Source organism: Solea solea, chromosome 10, assembly GCF_958295425.1.
Source record: "Solea solea chromosome 10, fSolSol10.1, whole genome shotgun sequence".
NCBI classification, from domain to species: domain Eukaryota; kingdom Metazoa; phylum Chordata; class Actinopteri; order Pleuronectiformes; family Soleidae; genus Solea; species Solea solea.
This window is the reverse complement of record NC_081143.1, coordinates 18,561,803-18,578,523: the sequence shown is the minus strand read 5'-3', so window position 1 is coordinate 18,578,523 and position 16,721 is coordinate 18,561,803. Positions and strand designations below refer to the sequence as shown.

The window sequence follows — 16,721 nt, the reverse complement described above, 5'->3', positions numbered from 1 at the left end:
ACTTTCATTTTCCAACACACACCTGTTTTTCTCTGTTTTTTTCTCACCTCTCAACAAGCACCTCAGATACCCCCTCATTTTACATAATTCACTTCCCCCTACTGGATCCCCACACTCCTGGAGGAGTACGTTCCCCAAAAGTGACCCCTGGCCTCTTCCTTTGGTTCAGGAAATGGCTAACATGCCATGGTGAGCAGATGGGAGTGGGCTTGGCAGATGGCCAGCTCACACCCCCTCTCTCTAGCCTCTCTAACTCTAGGGGGTGGGGCCTTTCCCCACGTGGGACTAACACCTCCAGGGTCCCCACAAAACTACTCCATTTTTAAAATCTACAATTGGATGCTCTTTGTTTCACGTTGGTGTTGTTGGCAGAGAGTGTTTGGAAACAATATCAAACAAGCCACATTTTTGAAAGCATTTGTTGTATGTTGGAAGTTCATAAACTCACCTTAGTATGTAAGTCTGGTTTTGGCAAGTTTTCAGACCTTTCAGAGCATTTTGTCTGCTCTCTCTGCTACATTTGTGCATTTTGGGAATAATGCAGTCTCTAGTGAATGCCAAGTGTCAAGACTCTGTCAAGAAAAGTTTAAGCTTGTTACTGATCTGAGCAGAGAAATCCCTGCCTTTCATTTTTGTCAATGCTGTTCATCTTTAAGCTTGTTTATTTTCGAGTATGAACCTGTTGTGCTGTTCATCTTTGGTATATTTTCTACAACTGAGCAGCCAACTGAAAATGGATATTCTGCTTCCTACACAGACGCATGAACGTCCAATCATCATGTGATATATCAGGTCTGCTAGTGTAGACAGAAATGTATGATAAAGAGCTGAAATGTGTTTGTATTGTTTTTTAAGAACTGTTGGGGAAGATTGTGTGCTTACTCATTTTCTGTTTGAGCAGCAGTATTTCCCCCCAGTAATGTTGTACATAATGATGGTGCAGCTGCAGTTACTTTTTTACTATCACATGGCAATCCCTGTTAGACAGACATTAGTAGTAGCTGCCAAGTTGTCTATCTTCACATTATTATCTGCCACAAGATTGCATAAACACACATTATTTTCCAAAGGTGAGTAACTCCAGACATTTTATAGGGGTTAATGTTGTGGAAGACTTCATGTCTGTCAGCAGTTGGTTGCCACAGTCAAAACATGGATTTACAGTGGAGAGAATGTTGAAAAGCAAGAAAATATAACTTGATATAAGAGTAGTACACTGTCTCTCTTTATTACTGTCTATTTTCTCAGTCTTGGACTGACAGAAAATGTTCACCTTAAGTCAGCATGCGGTTTGCCACTTGTGCCTTCATTGCTCTCAGAAGATGACTGAAGGTTATTTAACCCTCACTATTTTCCATTGAGAGAGGGAGCAAAAGCCTGTTGAAGCATTTGTTCAGACTTGGAAGAGCGAAGTAAACTGCATAATTAGATCAATGTAACAGTAAGGTAACCGTATATTTTAAGGGGAAATACAAAATGATACTTTGGCATCAACTGTAGCTACATTAATCAGAGCAAGGTACTTGATATGACCAAGTCAGTCCTTGTATAACTGTCAACAGCTGAAGGATGTCCAATATTAATGTAAAATATCCAACCTTGAAAGACATAAGATTCTTGATTCCCCATTGTAACACACATTCTCTGGCAGGAAAAAGGTTGGAAGTCCTGCATGTCTGGATTTAGTACTGTATGTTCTTGCAAGTTCATTTAAATTTGACCAGGTAATATTTATCCTTCTTGTTGTTGCTGTAAACACCCAATGGCTTGTGTGCATATATTTGCAGCCAACACTGTTTTTATATTTAATCAATCTGGTATTTCTTGTTCATAGGAGTATGCCCAAGAACACCATTTAGTACCTACTCTTGGTATTGTTTGGCATAAACAGGAAAAGGCTCTCATGAATAAAATAATTAAGAATTGACTTCAGGAGTGAATCATATGCATACAAATTTCTAGGTAATTGTATCTCTTATAATGTCCTCAGGGAATTGCATACTTAATGACTTTTTGACAATGTTCAGAATTGTGTGTTATTTTAAAACTTTGTGACTTTATAAAACACTTGGAGATGTCTAGAAGTATTTTAAATAATAATGTTTGAGCATAAAGCAATAAATGCTCCACATACATAGATCCCTCAGCCAATAGGTGAAAACTGATACTTCTAATACTGGGGGCCTTGGGAATTCATATTTTACCTACAACCATATGTAGAAGACAGTCATAATCAGCTCAGTCTGTAGTTGACTGTTATCCTCTGTGTTATTCCCTGTACCACATGAGCCCTCCCCCATCTGTATCATTTTAATGTAAATAGCAGTGTAACAGCTATGTTTCTGCTAAATTAAATAATGACAAGGTTGCCTAACACTGTTTTGGCTCTTCTTTTGTGAGGGTTGAAATCAGTTACTGGTCCACCTGTTCTCAGATGCTCAGTGGAGCTCAGTCCTCTCACCTGCTCTTTCACTTTTTGGTTTTAGCTCAGAACCCCTACTTTGCACAATGCACCTCTGCATCACCTTTACATGTTCTTCTCACAACCAAGTTGTGTGAAAGGAAGGGGATGCTGGTTACTGCTATTTTGTGTGTGATAAAGATCAGTCTGATACATTTGTTTTACACTCTTCAAACTAAGTTTAAGCCAACTACTGAGCTGTTAACACATTTGAGCTGCTCGCTCGAACTGTGGAAGGAACACACTTTTTTGGTAGCAATTTTGAGGTCTCACCATTTTTCTTTCTTTACCTTTTAATATAGAGAATTGTGATCAAGCAGAAAGCGTCAATATATGTTGACTTGTGCAATATCCCAAATCAATATTCTAAACCCAGCTGGGCTTCTCTTGTCAACACCATCACTCTTGACTGCCGTGTTGACTTCTCTTCACACTGTTGCTTTCTGACTTCCTTTGATCAGACTTTTCAGTAAAACAGGATCTTTTGAAATTATGATTATGATGTCTATTTTCAGCTTCTGACGCCTCTCTTCATGGTTGTATTCCGCATCTGTGTCGTAATCTCAAGGGGCAAGGTCTCTAAACCATGAATTTTCAGCCCTTGCATTTATTAAAGCCTGATTAGGCACACTTACATTGGGACTGGGTGAGATACATATGAATCACACAGTGATTTTTCTATGCAAGTTTGATAAATGAGGGCCACTCTAACTTGAGTAAAGTGTTCACCACCCACACAGGGTGTCATTTAATTTCAATTTCACTTTAGCTAAACTGCATTTATACATTTGGATTAGTTCAGTAGGGAAATCCCACTCTCTGCCAGTGATATACAGTATAATACAGGTTTTTGCTTCAGCGCTAACGGCTAGGCTGTAATTATGCGTGTGTCATTTGATGTTGGTGAATGATTGTGCGTGAACTTTGTGTGTTTACTGTAACAGCTGTCTGAGTCGCAGACAGCGGTGGAGCACTTCACGGGAACTTCCTCTGTTGTTCAACCACGACTAGACTGGCCTCAGCTGGCAGACACATGAGCACACACACACACGTTAATTTAAAATCAGCTAATCTGCCTCATTACACAGTCTGAAAGTCTCAACCACAAACAGTGTGCTTTGTTCCCATGCTGTCAGGAGAAGTAGTTGTAACTGATACAAATAAGTTTAGTCAATTATTAATTTGTGATAATAAGTTTTCAGATAAAGATCTATATTAGATTTAAGCACAAATGCAGCATGCATACAAGACTATACCATAAGCTGCAAATGATACCTGGCACAAACCAGCACCAAGGACAACACACATATTATATACTATTTTCTTGCTGTCTGGTTTACTGGTTGCAGAATTGGGTGTGGTCAGGTGTTTGCTTCTTAGAAACAGTTGAAATTGATTGCACTTTTGATAAACAAAAACCTAATCTGCTCAAGCCGCATGTCTGTAGATCTTTTTTTAAATTATGTACAGTATGACAGTACTGCAACACAAATGTTTTCTGTGTTATTGACTCATTTGACTTTATTTGACTTGGGGAATAACACTCCCTCTCTTCTTCCATCAGATACATTGGAAAGGCAGACTCCATCACCATCAGTGTATGGAACCACAAGAAGATCCACAAGAAGCAGGGTGCCGGTTTCCTGGGCTGCGTACGCCTTCTATCCAATGCCATCAACAGATTAAAGGACACTGGCTGTAAGTGTGAGTGTATACACTTTAAACGCAGAGCTTAATCAGGTTGCAGGTGTTTCTCTGCACTTTTACTATTGCCTTTGCTTTTTAGAAAAACATGAGAGGCTTCATCTTTTTTGTTTTGTGTTGTGCTATGATGGAATAGCTGGCTGTATTGCAAGTTGAAGAAAATGTATTTCTTGCAAACAAAGTTAAACATAAAGTTGTAGTTTAGATGTATGCTGTATGTCCTGCACTAAACACCCATAGTCAGACAGATTTGAGGGCCAGACCTACTGTCTCCAGCACAAGAGGCAATCATTGTGTTTGGGTGACTGTCTTTTCCTGTGCTTCTGTTTTATCTGGCTACAGCAGTGTGATAGCTAGCTAGCCTGCTGCTACATGTTTCCTTCTTTCAACACTGCTCTTTTGCATCCACGGCTCCTAGTTTGTTACTGCTCAAATGCCAGCTATTCATTGCCATATGATTTATGGCAATAGTACACAGGCAACTCCTTTAGGCAACACATATCAGAAATATTGCATGCTGTAGACATCTGGCACACAGGACTAAATCAATAGCCACAATGAATTTTAGAGCTATAAAACCTGTCAGGGACACAAATAGCTTTTTCTCTTTGAGTTACAGGCCAAAATGCTGACAGTTATTGTCACTGTTTGGCACAGGATGCGCTTTGTTTTGCAACTGATTTAGGTCTGATCCCATTCCTCATTTTACTCCTACCCCTTGGAGGTAGGCTTGCCCCTTGGACCTGATTTACAAGAGGTAATGGTGAAAATCTAGCTCTTTGAACTTTCAAGAACGTGATATGTCATCACTAAGCAGAGGCAAAGGTTTTTGCTGGAGATAAAAAACAACAACAGAAAAGATGTCTGCTGTCAGTATATCGCTGTCATTGACTATCAGCATTAAGTGCCTTTCAGCAGCAAGGTGGGGATATGTCAAAAAATGGCTTAAACACCCAGGAATATTAGTCGATATCAGTTTATGATATGTAAGAGCCTGCAAACATATTTTGCCCTTCTACCTCAACTTCCGCCTCTACAGATGATTGAGCCAAATGATGGGGGTTGGCTAGGCGGTACGAGAAAGGGGTGAATGGGATTGAGCCTTAGACTCTTATACTCTTTATACACTTGGCTGCAGTCCTTGTTGTCAAATTAACATTCCTTCCACTCATTCTGTTCATTTTCTTTACTTTTCTGATCTGTCTTTAACACACAGACAGATATATGCTACATTTTTACTCTTTTTTCATACATCCACTCCACACAACAACCATGCCCACAACTACTTTAGGAGTTGTCTGTCTGAATATAATTACCATTTGTTGTATGCATTTTTATCCAAAATGCATAGTTGCATTCTTTCAAACCAACTGCAACTGCAGGCAGTTGGTTGACCCGATGAAACGACAGTGTCCAAACTGTCAAGCTAAATACTTCACGTATAGAGTTTGGAAAGGTTTCCAGCAACTTTTCTGTTTTCTTATAAATTACATTCTTGGCTTATAAAATTCCCCTGTCCAACAAGAACTGCAACGGCCTCAGCATTATCATAAAACGGACCTGGATGACCATGGAAGACTGGTGCTTCATGATTTGTCCATAGATGCACTATAGTCTCCATTCAACCTCTAGACCAGCCACTTAATGTACAGCAATGATGGTAGAAATTATACATTGTTTCATCCGCAGGAAGTGGACCAAACCAGTGACATGATTTGTGAAACCAGTGTTTTGTGTGACTTTGTCATTGTTCAGTGAGCTTTATTTAGATGGACCCATGTGAATAAAGTACACTGGATGTCTTGGTTCCTTGAAGGCATAGGCATACACATAGCTCATTTTGTCATCCAGTGCAAACACTAACTCTCAGGATAGTTTCACTTCATCACATATACACCCACACGGTTCTGCAAACCAAAAGGGGATCCAGCAAGAGATTTTACTAGAAGTCTGTCTGGCTCTACACTGAGCTCCACTTCCTGTAGCATCTCAAATGCAAAACTCTTAGTGCTCTGCCCCACTTCTGAACCCACAAACTCATCTGCTCACACACCACCAGTTTTTCAAAACGACTTGACCTTGACATGTGTTAGCCGTACTTTGAACCTTGTTGTTTACTTCAGTTTTGCAGTATTAATGCAACACTTACTTGTTTTTATAAACTAGGGAAGGTAGTTTCTGAAGAAATTGCAGTGGGATTGCTGCCCTCTGCTCAAGGCAAAGCTAGTTTGGCACACTGCATTTAAGTGGTTTGATTGAGAAGACATTATGAATTGATGTTGAGAATGATTTTAAGTAGGAATTATTTACAAAATATGAATACATTCTTTATGTCTAAATATCGCGGTATGAACACGAGGTGCAGCACAACCACGGATGACGTCACTTCCCATTAAGACTGGTTCAGGCAAAAATAATGGCCACTGCCCGAGTTTTCAATCCAGTGTTTTGGCAATTATGAAATATTCCAATTCGGAAAATACAAGCAATAATGTACTAATTGAAGTGAACATACAGTGAAATTGAAACAAATGTTTATTGTGCTGTAACCCCAAACCAAGTCTTAGCTCTGATAAAGCTATTTAAATTTGTGAGGACAAGCCAGAATTATCTTAGAAGGTCACAAGGTCCTCACAAAAATAAGTTCAATCTAATATTTTTTACTGCAGACATGAACACACGCAAACACAGATTGAAGCTACAGATTGAAGCCACTTATGGTGGCTCATATGAATCAATGTGTTCATATTGAGTATGTACTAAGGTCATTGTAAAACACATTTGTGGCAGCCTTTAGTAACCGCTCAGTGTGATGGGGGCTGGTGTTAAAGCTCTATAGATGTGCCTGTGTGTCTCTCTCCTCTATAACAGAAAAATCTGCTCACTATTCCAGCAGTGAAAGGCTTAGACCGTCACTGTTTAGTCTAGACATGCACTGAGAATAAATGCACTCGCATACATAAACACACACAAGTCTGGAAGGAGGTTTGTTTACATAAATTTAGTCTATACAAACAAACAGATGCACTATTTTGTGTGCATGCAAACATCATACAAGGTAAAGATGAAGACTGCATCAATTCAGTCTTGGCTTTAATTTTAGAATTGGCACATGGACAAATGGGTTATCTCTCTAGCTCCTTTCTCGTTGTCTCCTTTTTTCTGCCTTTTCCACTTCCCGCATCATATCTGTCTTGTATCGGTCTATATTCTTGTTATTCATGTTTAAGTGAGACACAGTTTGCATTGTTAATACTTGCCAATTGATGTAACTACTGGTCCTTGTGCTGCAGCTGGACTTGTAGTGCGTGCGTGTGTGTGTGTGTGTTTGTGTGAAAAAGAGAGACTGCAGTGTATCTGTGTCTGGATCTTATTCAGAGTCTTCCTGGGTTGTGTTCCTGTGCTGTCTATGTCTGGCAGCTCTATCCTGTGCTGAGCGCACAATGAGTTCTTGGTTTTCCAAACACAAGATTACTAACAAATTCTGTGTCCCAATTTTTGTGACATCGGTGTCTCCGTTTTTAAAATCTTTTTCCCACACAAAGGGAGTCTGTGCAGTGTCTTCTCTCCTGCATGTTATAGCTGCATGGTTTAATCATTTTAAAGGCACATTGACATATAGACTTTTGGGCTGTCACTTTATCCAAAAATAAAGTTTGAACAAAAACATAAGCCACCATAATCAACTCTGTACCCTCTGCAGGACCATGCAGTAATTCCTTTAGGTGGTGTGATGGGCTTCTAGGCTGAGTTTCACCCATGTTCACTTTTTCATGGTTTTTAAATTGGAATAGATGCTGAATAAATGATGTTGTGTTTTCTTTATTTCCCTTTAGATCAGAGACTCGATCTGAATAAACTGGGCCCCAATGACAATGATACTGTGAGAGGACAGATTGTAGGTAAGGATCACAACTTCAGTGGCTCCAATGTCCATGTGACAAAAGTACAGTGTCGATCGGAAATTTTAATCGTTAAATAGACCCTTAAAATGTACTTCTGTTACTACATTGTTTGAAACATTGATCATTAACATAAGATATAATGATACATTGTGTCTCTTTCCCTCTGAAATGTAAATAGTTAATTTATTGCACATAACAATTATCCTTATTTGTTTACACATACATTGGAATATTCCAGAAACAGATAGTTTTGTGTTTATGATAGTAGTCATAATAAGTCTCGTCTTTTTTCTACTTGTGCTTGTCTGCAATAGTTTAAAAGGGATTATTTATTTATTTTTAACAACAAAAAAACTAAATGGTACAACCAATCATAGGTTTTATAAAACCAATTCTGAATGTATTAAATGTTCGTCATCACTATTGGAGCTGGGATCGGTTGTAAAATCTTAGTGATCTACAATCTAGCATGTCTTTGTTTATTGTGTAGTAAGTCTACAGTCGAGAGATCGCATTGGATCAGGAGGGCCTGTGGTGGACTGCAGTCGTCTCTTTGACAATGACTTACCTGACGGGTCAGTAATAATTTTCCTTTAAAATGAGTACACCTGTTACTCCACGCATCACTCTGTCTAGCTTTTGCTAGAAAAGACTAATTTCAGTGGTGCTGTGATTCAGTTTCATGCAGTTTTTTACAATGCAATTTCTAACCTATTTATCTTAATATGTCATGGGACAGGTGGGAAGAGAGGAGGACCGCTTCTGGAAGGATACAGTATTTGAACCACATAACACGTACCACGCAGTGGGAGAGACCTACCAGGTACATGATCTGCACACCTTCCCACGACTTAAAAAAAGATTCTTCTTGCTTTCCACGTTCGACTGCCTGTCATAAAGCAGCTATAGCTATAGCCAGGCAGTCAGGAACAACCATCGCCTTCCTCCTTGGCCCATATCAATGTTAAGGTGGTGTGCAAAAAAAAGCACATGTCCTCCTTGGCAATATTCAGAAAATGGCACGTTTGTCCTCAATTATTTGATTGTTTTATACTATTTCACTATTCCTCACTGGCTCTAGTCCCAGCTCCTGACTTAGAATAAACATAGTGGTGGTGATAATGAAGAAGAAGAACATATTGGAGAAGTAGAGTAGCTCAGATAGTCAGATGAAAGGGGTGACAGAGGTGCAAATAAAGTGAGTGTGGAGTAAATATTATGGAGGGGGATAAGGTGGTCTGACAAATGTCCATGGATTTAGACAACCAAAGTAACTCCGGACATACGCATGCACAACAACCCCCAGAGTCAGTGTCAGTGAGGCCAGCCTGTCTGTGTTTGTGTCTGCTTATCAGATATCTGCTTTAGATGTCCTGCTCTTCAGTAGCACACGCACACACGCACTCTAAGATTCGAGGATGAGGACTTTGTTTGTTCTTATTGCGACCCATAATCGCTTTAAGCTTTACCTTAACCATGAAACATATATTTCCCTTTGAGAACTGATGACACACACTGATTTCCAGACATGACCTGTAGCATATCCATAACATAGTACTTTCTTTGCACCCTTTACAAAGACATTGCTGCATTCACATACTAAAACATCAAGCCAACGACTGATCATATGTCTCCTTTAACACACTCCTGTAAAGAAATGCAAATATAAACGTATTTGGTCTGCAGTTTCTAAATATGTCATGAGCATGTTTAAATGGAATCTGTTATTTAAAAATAGTGTTAAAAAAAACTCCTGAGAAAAACACACTGATACCATTGACTTGTATAGACATGAACATGGTGTACTTTGTATTCTCTCCCAGGCCAGCGTCAGAGTATTCCAGCCCATCAGGGCGTCCGCTTAGCTGCGTGGTGGATGAAAACACACCAGTGATGACGCCTGTTAATGGGGCTGAGGCCAGTGGTCCACCAGGTGAGCAGCGGATCCAGGAGAGACGGGTTCGATCGCAGCGACACCGCAACTACATGAGTCGGACGCACCTGCATACGCCGCCTGACCTGCCTGAGGGTTATGGTGAGAGACACGACACACTCACCAGGACACAAACATAATCTCTCTCTCCATTACCTGATTGTCTTTTCCAGAATTAATTTTGTAAATGTAGAGAAAGAGTGATTGAGTCTTATTATTTTACTTGCATTTATGTTCTCCGTTGTGAGCAGGAACGGTAGTGTGTTTTATGAATAGCAGTATCAAAATTACATTCTGATGAGCTGCTTATCCCCACGTAAACATGATTTGAAAATAATCTAAAAAAAAAAGGATTGGCTTTAGTCATATTATATTATTATACTCTGTACTTACCAGAGTTACTGGTCATGGTGAGTAGCTCTTGCTTGTAGCATGAAGGAATTTATATGTTTTAATTTCCTTCAAGGAGGAGAATAAAATGAAATGTTGCTTTTATCTTCCTCTCTTCTTCCCTCTCTGTTTCTCTGGCCAGCCCTAGGCTCACTCACACTGTATCTGTTAATTCTCCTCCCCTCTCCCTCCTTACCATAGTACCACATCATAAAAAACTGCATTCAGTGCTCGTGCTGTGTGTTTATACTCATCCTCCCCTCTCCTCTGGAGTTTTCAAACACTTACAGTATTGTAATGCTGTGTTTTTGCACACTGATATTCCCACAGTGAAGAGAAAAAGCTTTTCATAGCTTGGTGTTTAGTTCAGTGGAGGCATTTAAAGTTACTGGTTATTTTTTATTGTAATGTAATTTTTAAGCAGACCCAACAACATTCAAGCATTATGGAAAAGTAATGCAGAAGTACATCTCTTTTCAACATCTCAATATTTTCCCCTTTTGTGCAATTTTCATAGTCAGCCACAGTGCACCCCACAATACCCACAGAGTCTGTTAAATAAATTATTATTTTAAGTGTGGGTCTGTATGTCATTGATTTAAAATGGCACTGTTGGACCTGTGCCCCTTTTTGAAATGTCCTGCTGTGTCCATTGAGGCTGACCAAGGTTGGACAAAATGAGTCACTGATGCCCAACAGCTAGAGAGCTTTCTTCTTCAGCTGAACCCACTGAACCAGTCAGTGGCTGGGTGTGGTTAGAGAGCATGAGAGACAGAGAGAAAGAGGGGGTGATGTGTGAGAGGGAAAAATACTGGGATAGGTGGGTAGGAAATGAGTTGTGCCAGTAGGAAGTTGGGTCGGGTGGTAGTGATGGATTAGTGGTTGAATATACACGTGTGAACACCAAGCCAATGCAGCACACACATCACCATTCACACATTGGCTCTTCTTTAATCAATGAACAACTTGGAATCAATGATCCAACAAGCCAGTGACGTATTACAAATGAGAATATGTCACTTCAACAGCGAATTTGTCTTCACTTCATTTGTTTACAGTACATTTGTGGTTTTGTGTAAATTACAGTTTTTATAGATTTTCTATGAATAGGAGTGGATGACTTCTAAGCGAAAGCACGGCAGCTAGGATGCATCAACAAACCCTCTGCAAGGAGAAACACACATGGAAGTCTTTGATGAATTTCCTTCACATTTTATTTTCCTCATTCTCTCGGGATAGGTATACTGGAGCCTGGAGAGGAACTAATTGATTACATTGGCACACACTTTAAGAAAGCCCTAGTTCACCATTGTCCGAGCAGTTTGCCTGTCACATCTATTATAAACAGATTTCCTCTTCTCCAAATTACACAGCCACACTATCTGTACATGTACCAGCCAGGACTCCACTAAACGACAACAGTTCCAGCAATGGGGCCAAAATTGTTTCATTGTTGATTTAGTTTTTTATATCGGTTTTCTTTCTTTCCAGAGCAAAGAACAACTCAGCAGGGTCAGGTCTATTTCCTCCACACACAGACGGGAGTCAGTACCTGGCATGACCCCCGGGTACCCAGGTAACATTTTTTGCATTTGCCCTTGTGTATTGTTCAACTTGATTTTTCAAAAAAAAAATAAAAATAAAAAAACAAAAGCTACTAATATGTCTTGAGCAGAATGACCCACACACTCTTTATGTGTTGCTCATTGTGAAAATATATAAATATGCTTGAGATGAACACATTTGAACATTCTTCTGTCATAAGCCATGACGTGTTAACCCTTAAGTAATACAGTGTGAAAGCTCTGGTTCAGGATGTCCTTGACGACTTCCCATGTTGTAATTACGAGTTCACAAGTTCAGCTTGAATGCTGTAATGGACACTACAGAGTAATGAGTCGCTTGGCTGAAGGTGATCTTGTGGTTTTACTTCCAAAGAAAATCCATGTCCTCTTTAACTTTTAAGTAACTTATTGCATACATAATGTAATATGTCTTTTTTTATGTCGGTGCATGCCCGCACAAAATCACGTGTGTTTTTTTTGGTCTTAAATGGTGGCACACGGGTTTTGCATTTGGCACCTACTTGCTCCACAGTGCTGACGCGCTGTTTTGTTTTAATCCTAATATAAAGCTTGACGTATAGTCCTAAAACTGACAGAACTAAACTGGACTTGACTGGATTGTATCAGACCTCATGTTTCACTTAATTGCTCAGGGTTGTATTTAGAAACATTCTGATTGGTCAAATTTCAGGCTCAACCCGGGTTCAGCCAAAGTACTGACCTCTGAGTCTGACACTGAGCTGGAAGAACATTTTTGGACAGATGTTGATCTGAGCACACCACAGGCCAGTGGTTCTGCATTCACTCAAACAATTTCACCAACTCTCAATAGCTCACTAGTTAATTCACTAGAGATTGCAGGCAGCGCTATTGCGTTACATTTTTGGCCATGTCTGGGTTTAGCTGCTACTCTGTGATAAAGCACATGCGTATAAAGTCTAACTCACAGCAGCAACTATGGGCTTGGTCATTCTGGATAGAGCTACTAAAATGACCCAGTACGTCACGATGAGTGCAGTGAGGCATGTTTTTTGTCCCCTACTTTTCCACAAGGACAAGGGACAAAGTTTTCACACACACACACTAACACACATGCACAAATAAAGTCACCAGACTGCCTTTGGCTCTGCCACTGTCCCAGATCAGATCTTTGGATTCTACTGGCAGCAGTGTCAGTGTACAGGACAAAGGATGAAATTAGAGCAGATACTTTGTCAGGAGGTTAACAGCAATGTTAATGTTAACTAATGCTCTTGGGTCCTTAGAAGCTTGTAGCACTGGGCTCTGATTGCCTGATTGTTGTAAAATTGGTATGAAATACATTTCTATACATGAACCAACATTCAAATCATTGCCTAAATACCCAAGCAGAATAAAAGATGAACTATGGCAGAGCAAGTTTGATTTTGACATCACAAAACGTTTTACTCCACACAGAACAAGGATTTAGTTAATTAATGTGAATTATCACCTAAAGAGGCTGTACATCTTTGCTATTAATAAATGAAAATGCACTCAGTTATCCACACTGGGGAAAAAACCTCATCTCATGTGAGGTAATTCAGTCATAAAACTGTGCATCATAATCTTAAAGCTACTTGTGTGGTGACCAATGCATTTTTGGTCTGCAGGCCTGTATGTTTTTAAATAGTAGTGTTATTGTGACTGATGGCTTTTTTGTATTTTTTGCTTAGGGACCTAAGCAATGTGAACTGTGAGGAGCTTGGCCCTCTGCCCCCCGGCTGGGAGATCAGAAACACAGCCACTGGCCGCGTCTACTTTGTGGACCATAACAATCGAACAACACAGTTCACAGACCCACGACTGTCTGCCAACCTGCATCTAGTGCTCAAGTAAGTTTATCACCAAGTGATACAAAGTGCATTTGTCTCACCATGGACTGAAATGGTCAAATAATTTGCTGCATTCAAGTGTACATGTTTTTGTTGTGTATAGTTGTCTGTTCTACTCTGAATACTCAAACACGTGGTGACAAATACAGAGAAACTGGTTACCAAGAGATTGTGACTTATTTGGTCATAAAAGATACCAGAAGATATCCTCAAATAAACATGAAACAAGACAACAGGAATGCCCTTCCTCAATAGAACCTGACACAGTTTGTATAATATGTATAGGCAGGGCCTTTTTAAATTATTTTGCATAGCATATTTATGGGAATTTAGATTCAAACAATCTTTTGGTTCAGTTTTGTGTTTGTCATCCATGGACTATCAATCTGTTTGGTTCAGTACAGTACGGCAAGTATTTTACATTTCCATGAGAAATTGTACCGAATGAACCATCCCCAACCATTCCATTCCTCAGTACGCTCCACTTGGGGTACTCGCTTGTGGTCGGTGTTAATATCCCATGGAAGTTGAGGGATATGTCCACGGTCTACTCTCACTCACAGCTGATATCTTGTTGAGACAAACAGCCACAAACTGAGCAGGAAAAAAACAGCTGCTGGATGTTCTCCATTGTTGTGTTGTGTTCAACTGGTTGTCGTCGCAACGGTACAATGTCTCGTTACGTGGCCATGGGCACAGCCTACCAAGTAAATGTACTGCTCTCAGTCGAAACACAAGGCTAACCCAGGACTTTACCATTTCAAACCGTACAGTACTGTACTGTACTGTACCAAACTGAACTGTACCCTGATGGAAGCACAGCATTAGCAGTATTGTTTTAAAAGTAGCTTCACACTCACTGTCTGTCTGGGGACTGAAATCATCTGAAATTAAGGGAAAACTGTTAGGGAACTAGTGATACACACTACAGCTGTGAATCCTTCTGTAATGGATATGTAAGATGTAAGATAATCACTGATGACTGTGTTGGCTTTATTCGTCTCACCACATATTTTTCTTCCTTCCCCCATCCTTTCTGTCTGTCTGCCAATGGTCTTCTCCCTCCTGCCTCTCCTCTTTCTGTCATTCTCACTGCCTCTGCTGTCTTGTCATACATATTCCCTCTTTATTTATCCATGTTTTGCTGTTTTAATGTTTCTATGTTTCCTCATTCTGTCTATTTTCCTTAATTTCTTGTCCCCTCTCATTCTGTCTATTTTACTCCCATTTCTGTTCTTATCTATATGACTTACACTTTGTCCCGTCTGTCTTTTCTCACTGTTCCTTTTCAAAATATTTCACCTGTTGTTTTCAATGCTCTAACCCTCTTTCTCATTGTTCATCTTTTGTCTTGTGTCTCTCTTTCCTTCTTTGTCTTTCTCTGTCTTTTCCCTTTTCTCCCCGCCTGTTTTGTTGAGCAGCCCAACTCCAAATGGTTCCCGTGTGGCCATGGAGAGCCAGAACACTAACCTCAGGTAAACCACACACTCATACACAGACATTTGCACAGACAAACTCGAACATTCCCATACTTCCACGGAGTAACATTCTGTCTGCACTCAAGCACACACACACACAGACACATACACATTGCATTGTCTGTGATATACAGAGAACGTGTGAAGGAAGCAATCAGCTCTTGCAGGCTGAGGAATGTTTTCATACTCTTAGCTTATTTAAAGCAGCGTCTGCAGCCGAGTCACTCATAGCTACACACAGTTTCATTGTTATAAAGAAAAAATGCTGACTTTCAAAGAGGGGTGACACACGCTGTGTTTACATTCATGTTTATGCATTAACTCGCGCATTTTGTGTAACCCTCCTCAACGCTGACTTTCATGTTGATCCCGAGGATATCACTGATCTCAAGACCCACACATGCACACACACACACAAACATGCCCTGTCCCTTAACCTGGCTATGCATATCAAGGAGATGTCTGTCCATCCTTCAGTGTGTTTGTGCTCTTTGTCAGCAGTCTGCCATCAATGAAGCTCACTTTGCAGCCAGCTAGGTCAGCGGAGAGGCTTGATGAAGTCGACCCCACTAGGGAAAATAATACAAAACACATGTTAGCTCGGTACAAGTTCTCATAGCTTCCCAGGATACACAGCTAAACGTTTAAGCTGTGTGTTACCTCTTCAACTTAGTATTTAGTGCAAGTGATGGCAAGTAAAAGTATCTGTGTAGAAAAAAATCTATTAATGTGGAAGGAACCTGTAATTGTCAGGCACTGATAAAAAAAAAAAAAAAGATTATAAACAACAATCTAGGGTTTTCATTTACTTCCAGTCAGCATGTGTTTGAAGTAGAAATCACAAAAACAATTGAAGCACAGAGTGTGGGGATTTTTTTCTCTTCTCCTTTGCTTTTTTTAGTGCAAACTCTTAGTCAAAATCTCTTGCAATAACAGCGGCTGGCACGATGGATATGTTTGGGAAATCAACATCTGGTCATTTGGTCAAATAGTATCCATATGTGTCAGAATAGCCCCTGGTAGTGAGTTGAAGCTCAGCTATGTTATCCAGTCTGCATCATTAAGTGCTTGTCTGACTCCTTATTAGGAGAGATTTAAAAAGAGCCCAGACAGAGTTTTAGAGCTTTGGGAAGGTCAGAATTTGCAAGCTCCTATTTTTTTATGCAGCTTTTTTTGCAACGTAGATCCCTGAAAATTACAAGAGAACACTGTCTACATACATTTTGTGTCACAGCTGTAAACTTTATTCGGTCATTATCTGTATAACTCAGATCACAGGAGACCTTGCCATATTTGGGAGTTCTTTCTATTTGAGGGGCTTGTCACAAGCTGAACTGTTGCTCAAGAAAATCGAAATTAGAAGTGCTAGCCAAATCAGTTGCATTTCAAACAATGCAAATAATGTATGCATCATTTTGATAAGCCAACTATG

At 39.9% G+C, this 16,721-nt stretch overlaps 1 protein-coding gene across 2 annotated transcripts in view; it reads left to right on the top strand.

Moving 5' to 3' along the window:
* The window catches only part of LOC131466704 (E3 ubiquitin-protein ligase SMURF2-like), a 51,649-nt gene that overhangs the window by 22,789 nt on the left and 12,139 nt on the right, over positions 1 to 16,721 (top strand). The window contains exons 4-11 of one of the 2 annotated variants that reach the window (XM_058640132.1): positions 4,026 to 4,165; positions 8,002 to 8,067; positions 8,561 to 8,645; positions 8,810 to 8,893; positions 9,894 to 10,105; positions 11,885 to 11,969; positions 13,653 to 13,811; positions 15,233 to 15,286. In XM_058640132.1, coding sequence (XP_058496115.1) covers positions 4,026 to 4,165; positions 8,002 to 8,067; positions 8,561 to 8,645; positions 8,810 to 8,893; positions 9,894 to 10,105; positions 11,885 to 11,969; positions 13,653 to 13,811; positions 15,233 to 15,286 — 885 coding nt within the window. The remainder of the gene's footprint in view (positions 1 to 4,025; positions 4,166 to 8,001; positions 8,068 to 8,560; positions 8,646 to 8,809; positions 8,894 to 9,893; positions 10,106 to 11,884; positions 11,970 to 13,652; positions 13,812 to 15,232; positions 15,287 to 16,721) is intronic. The other variant, XM_058640133.1, reaches the window with a different exon arrangement.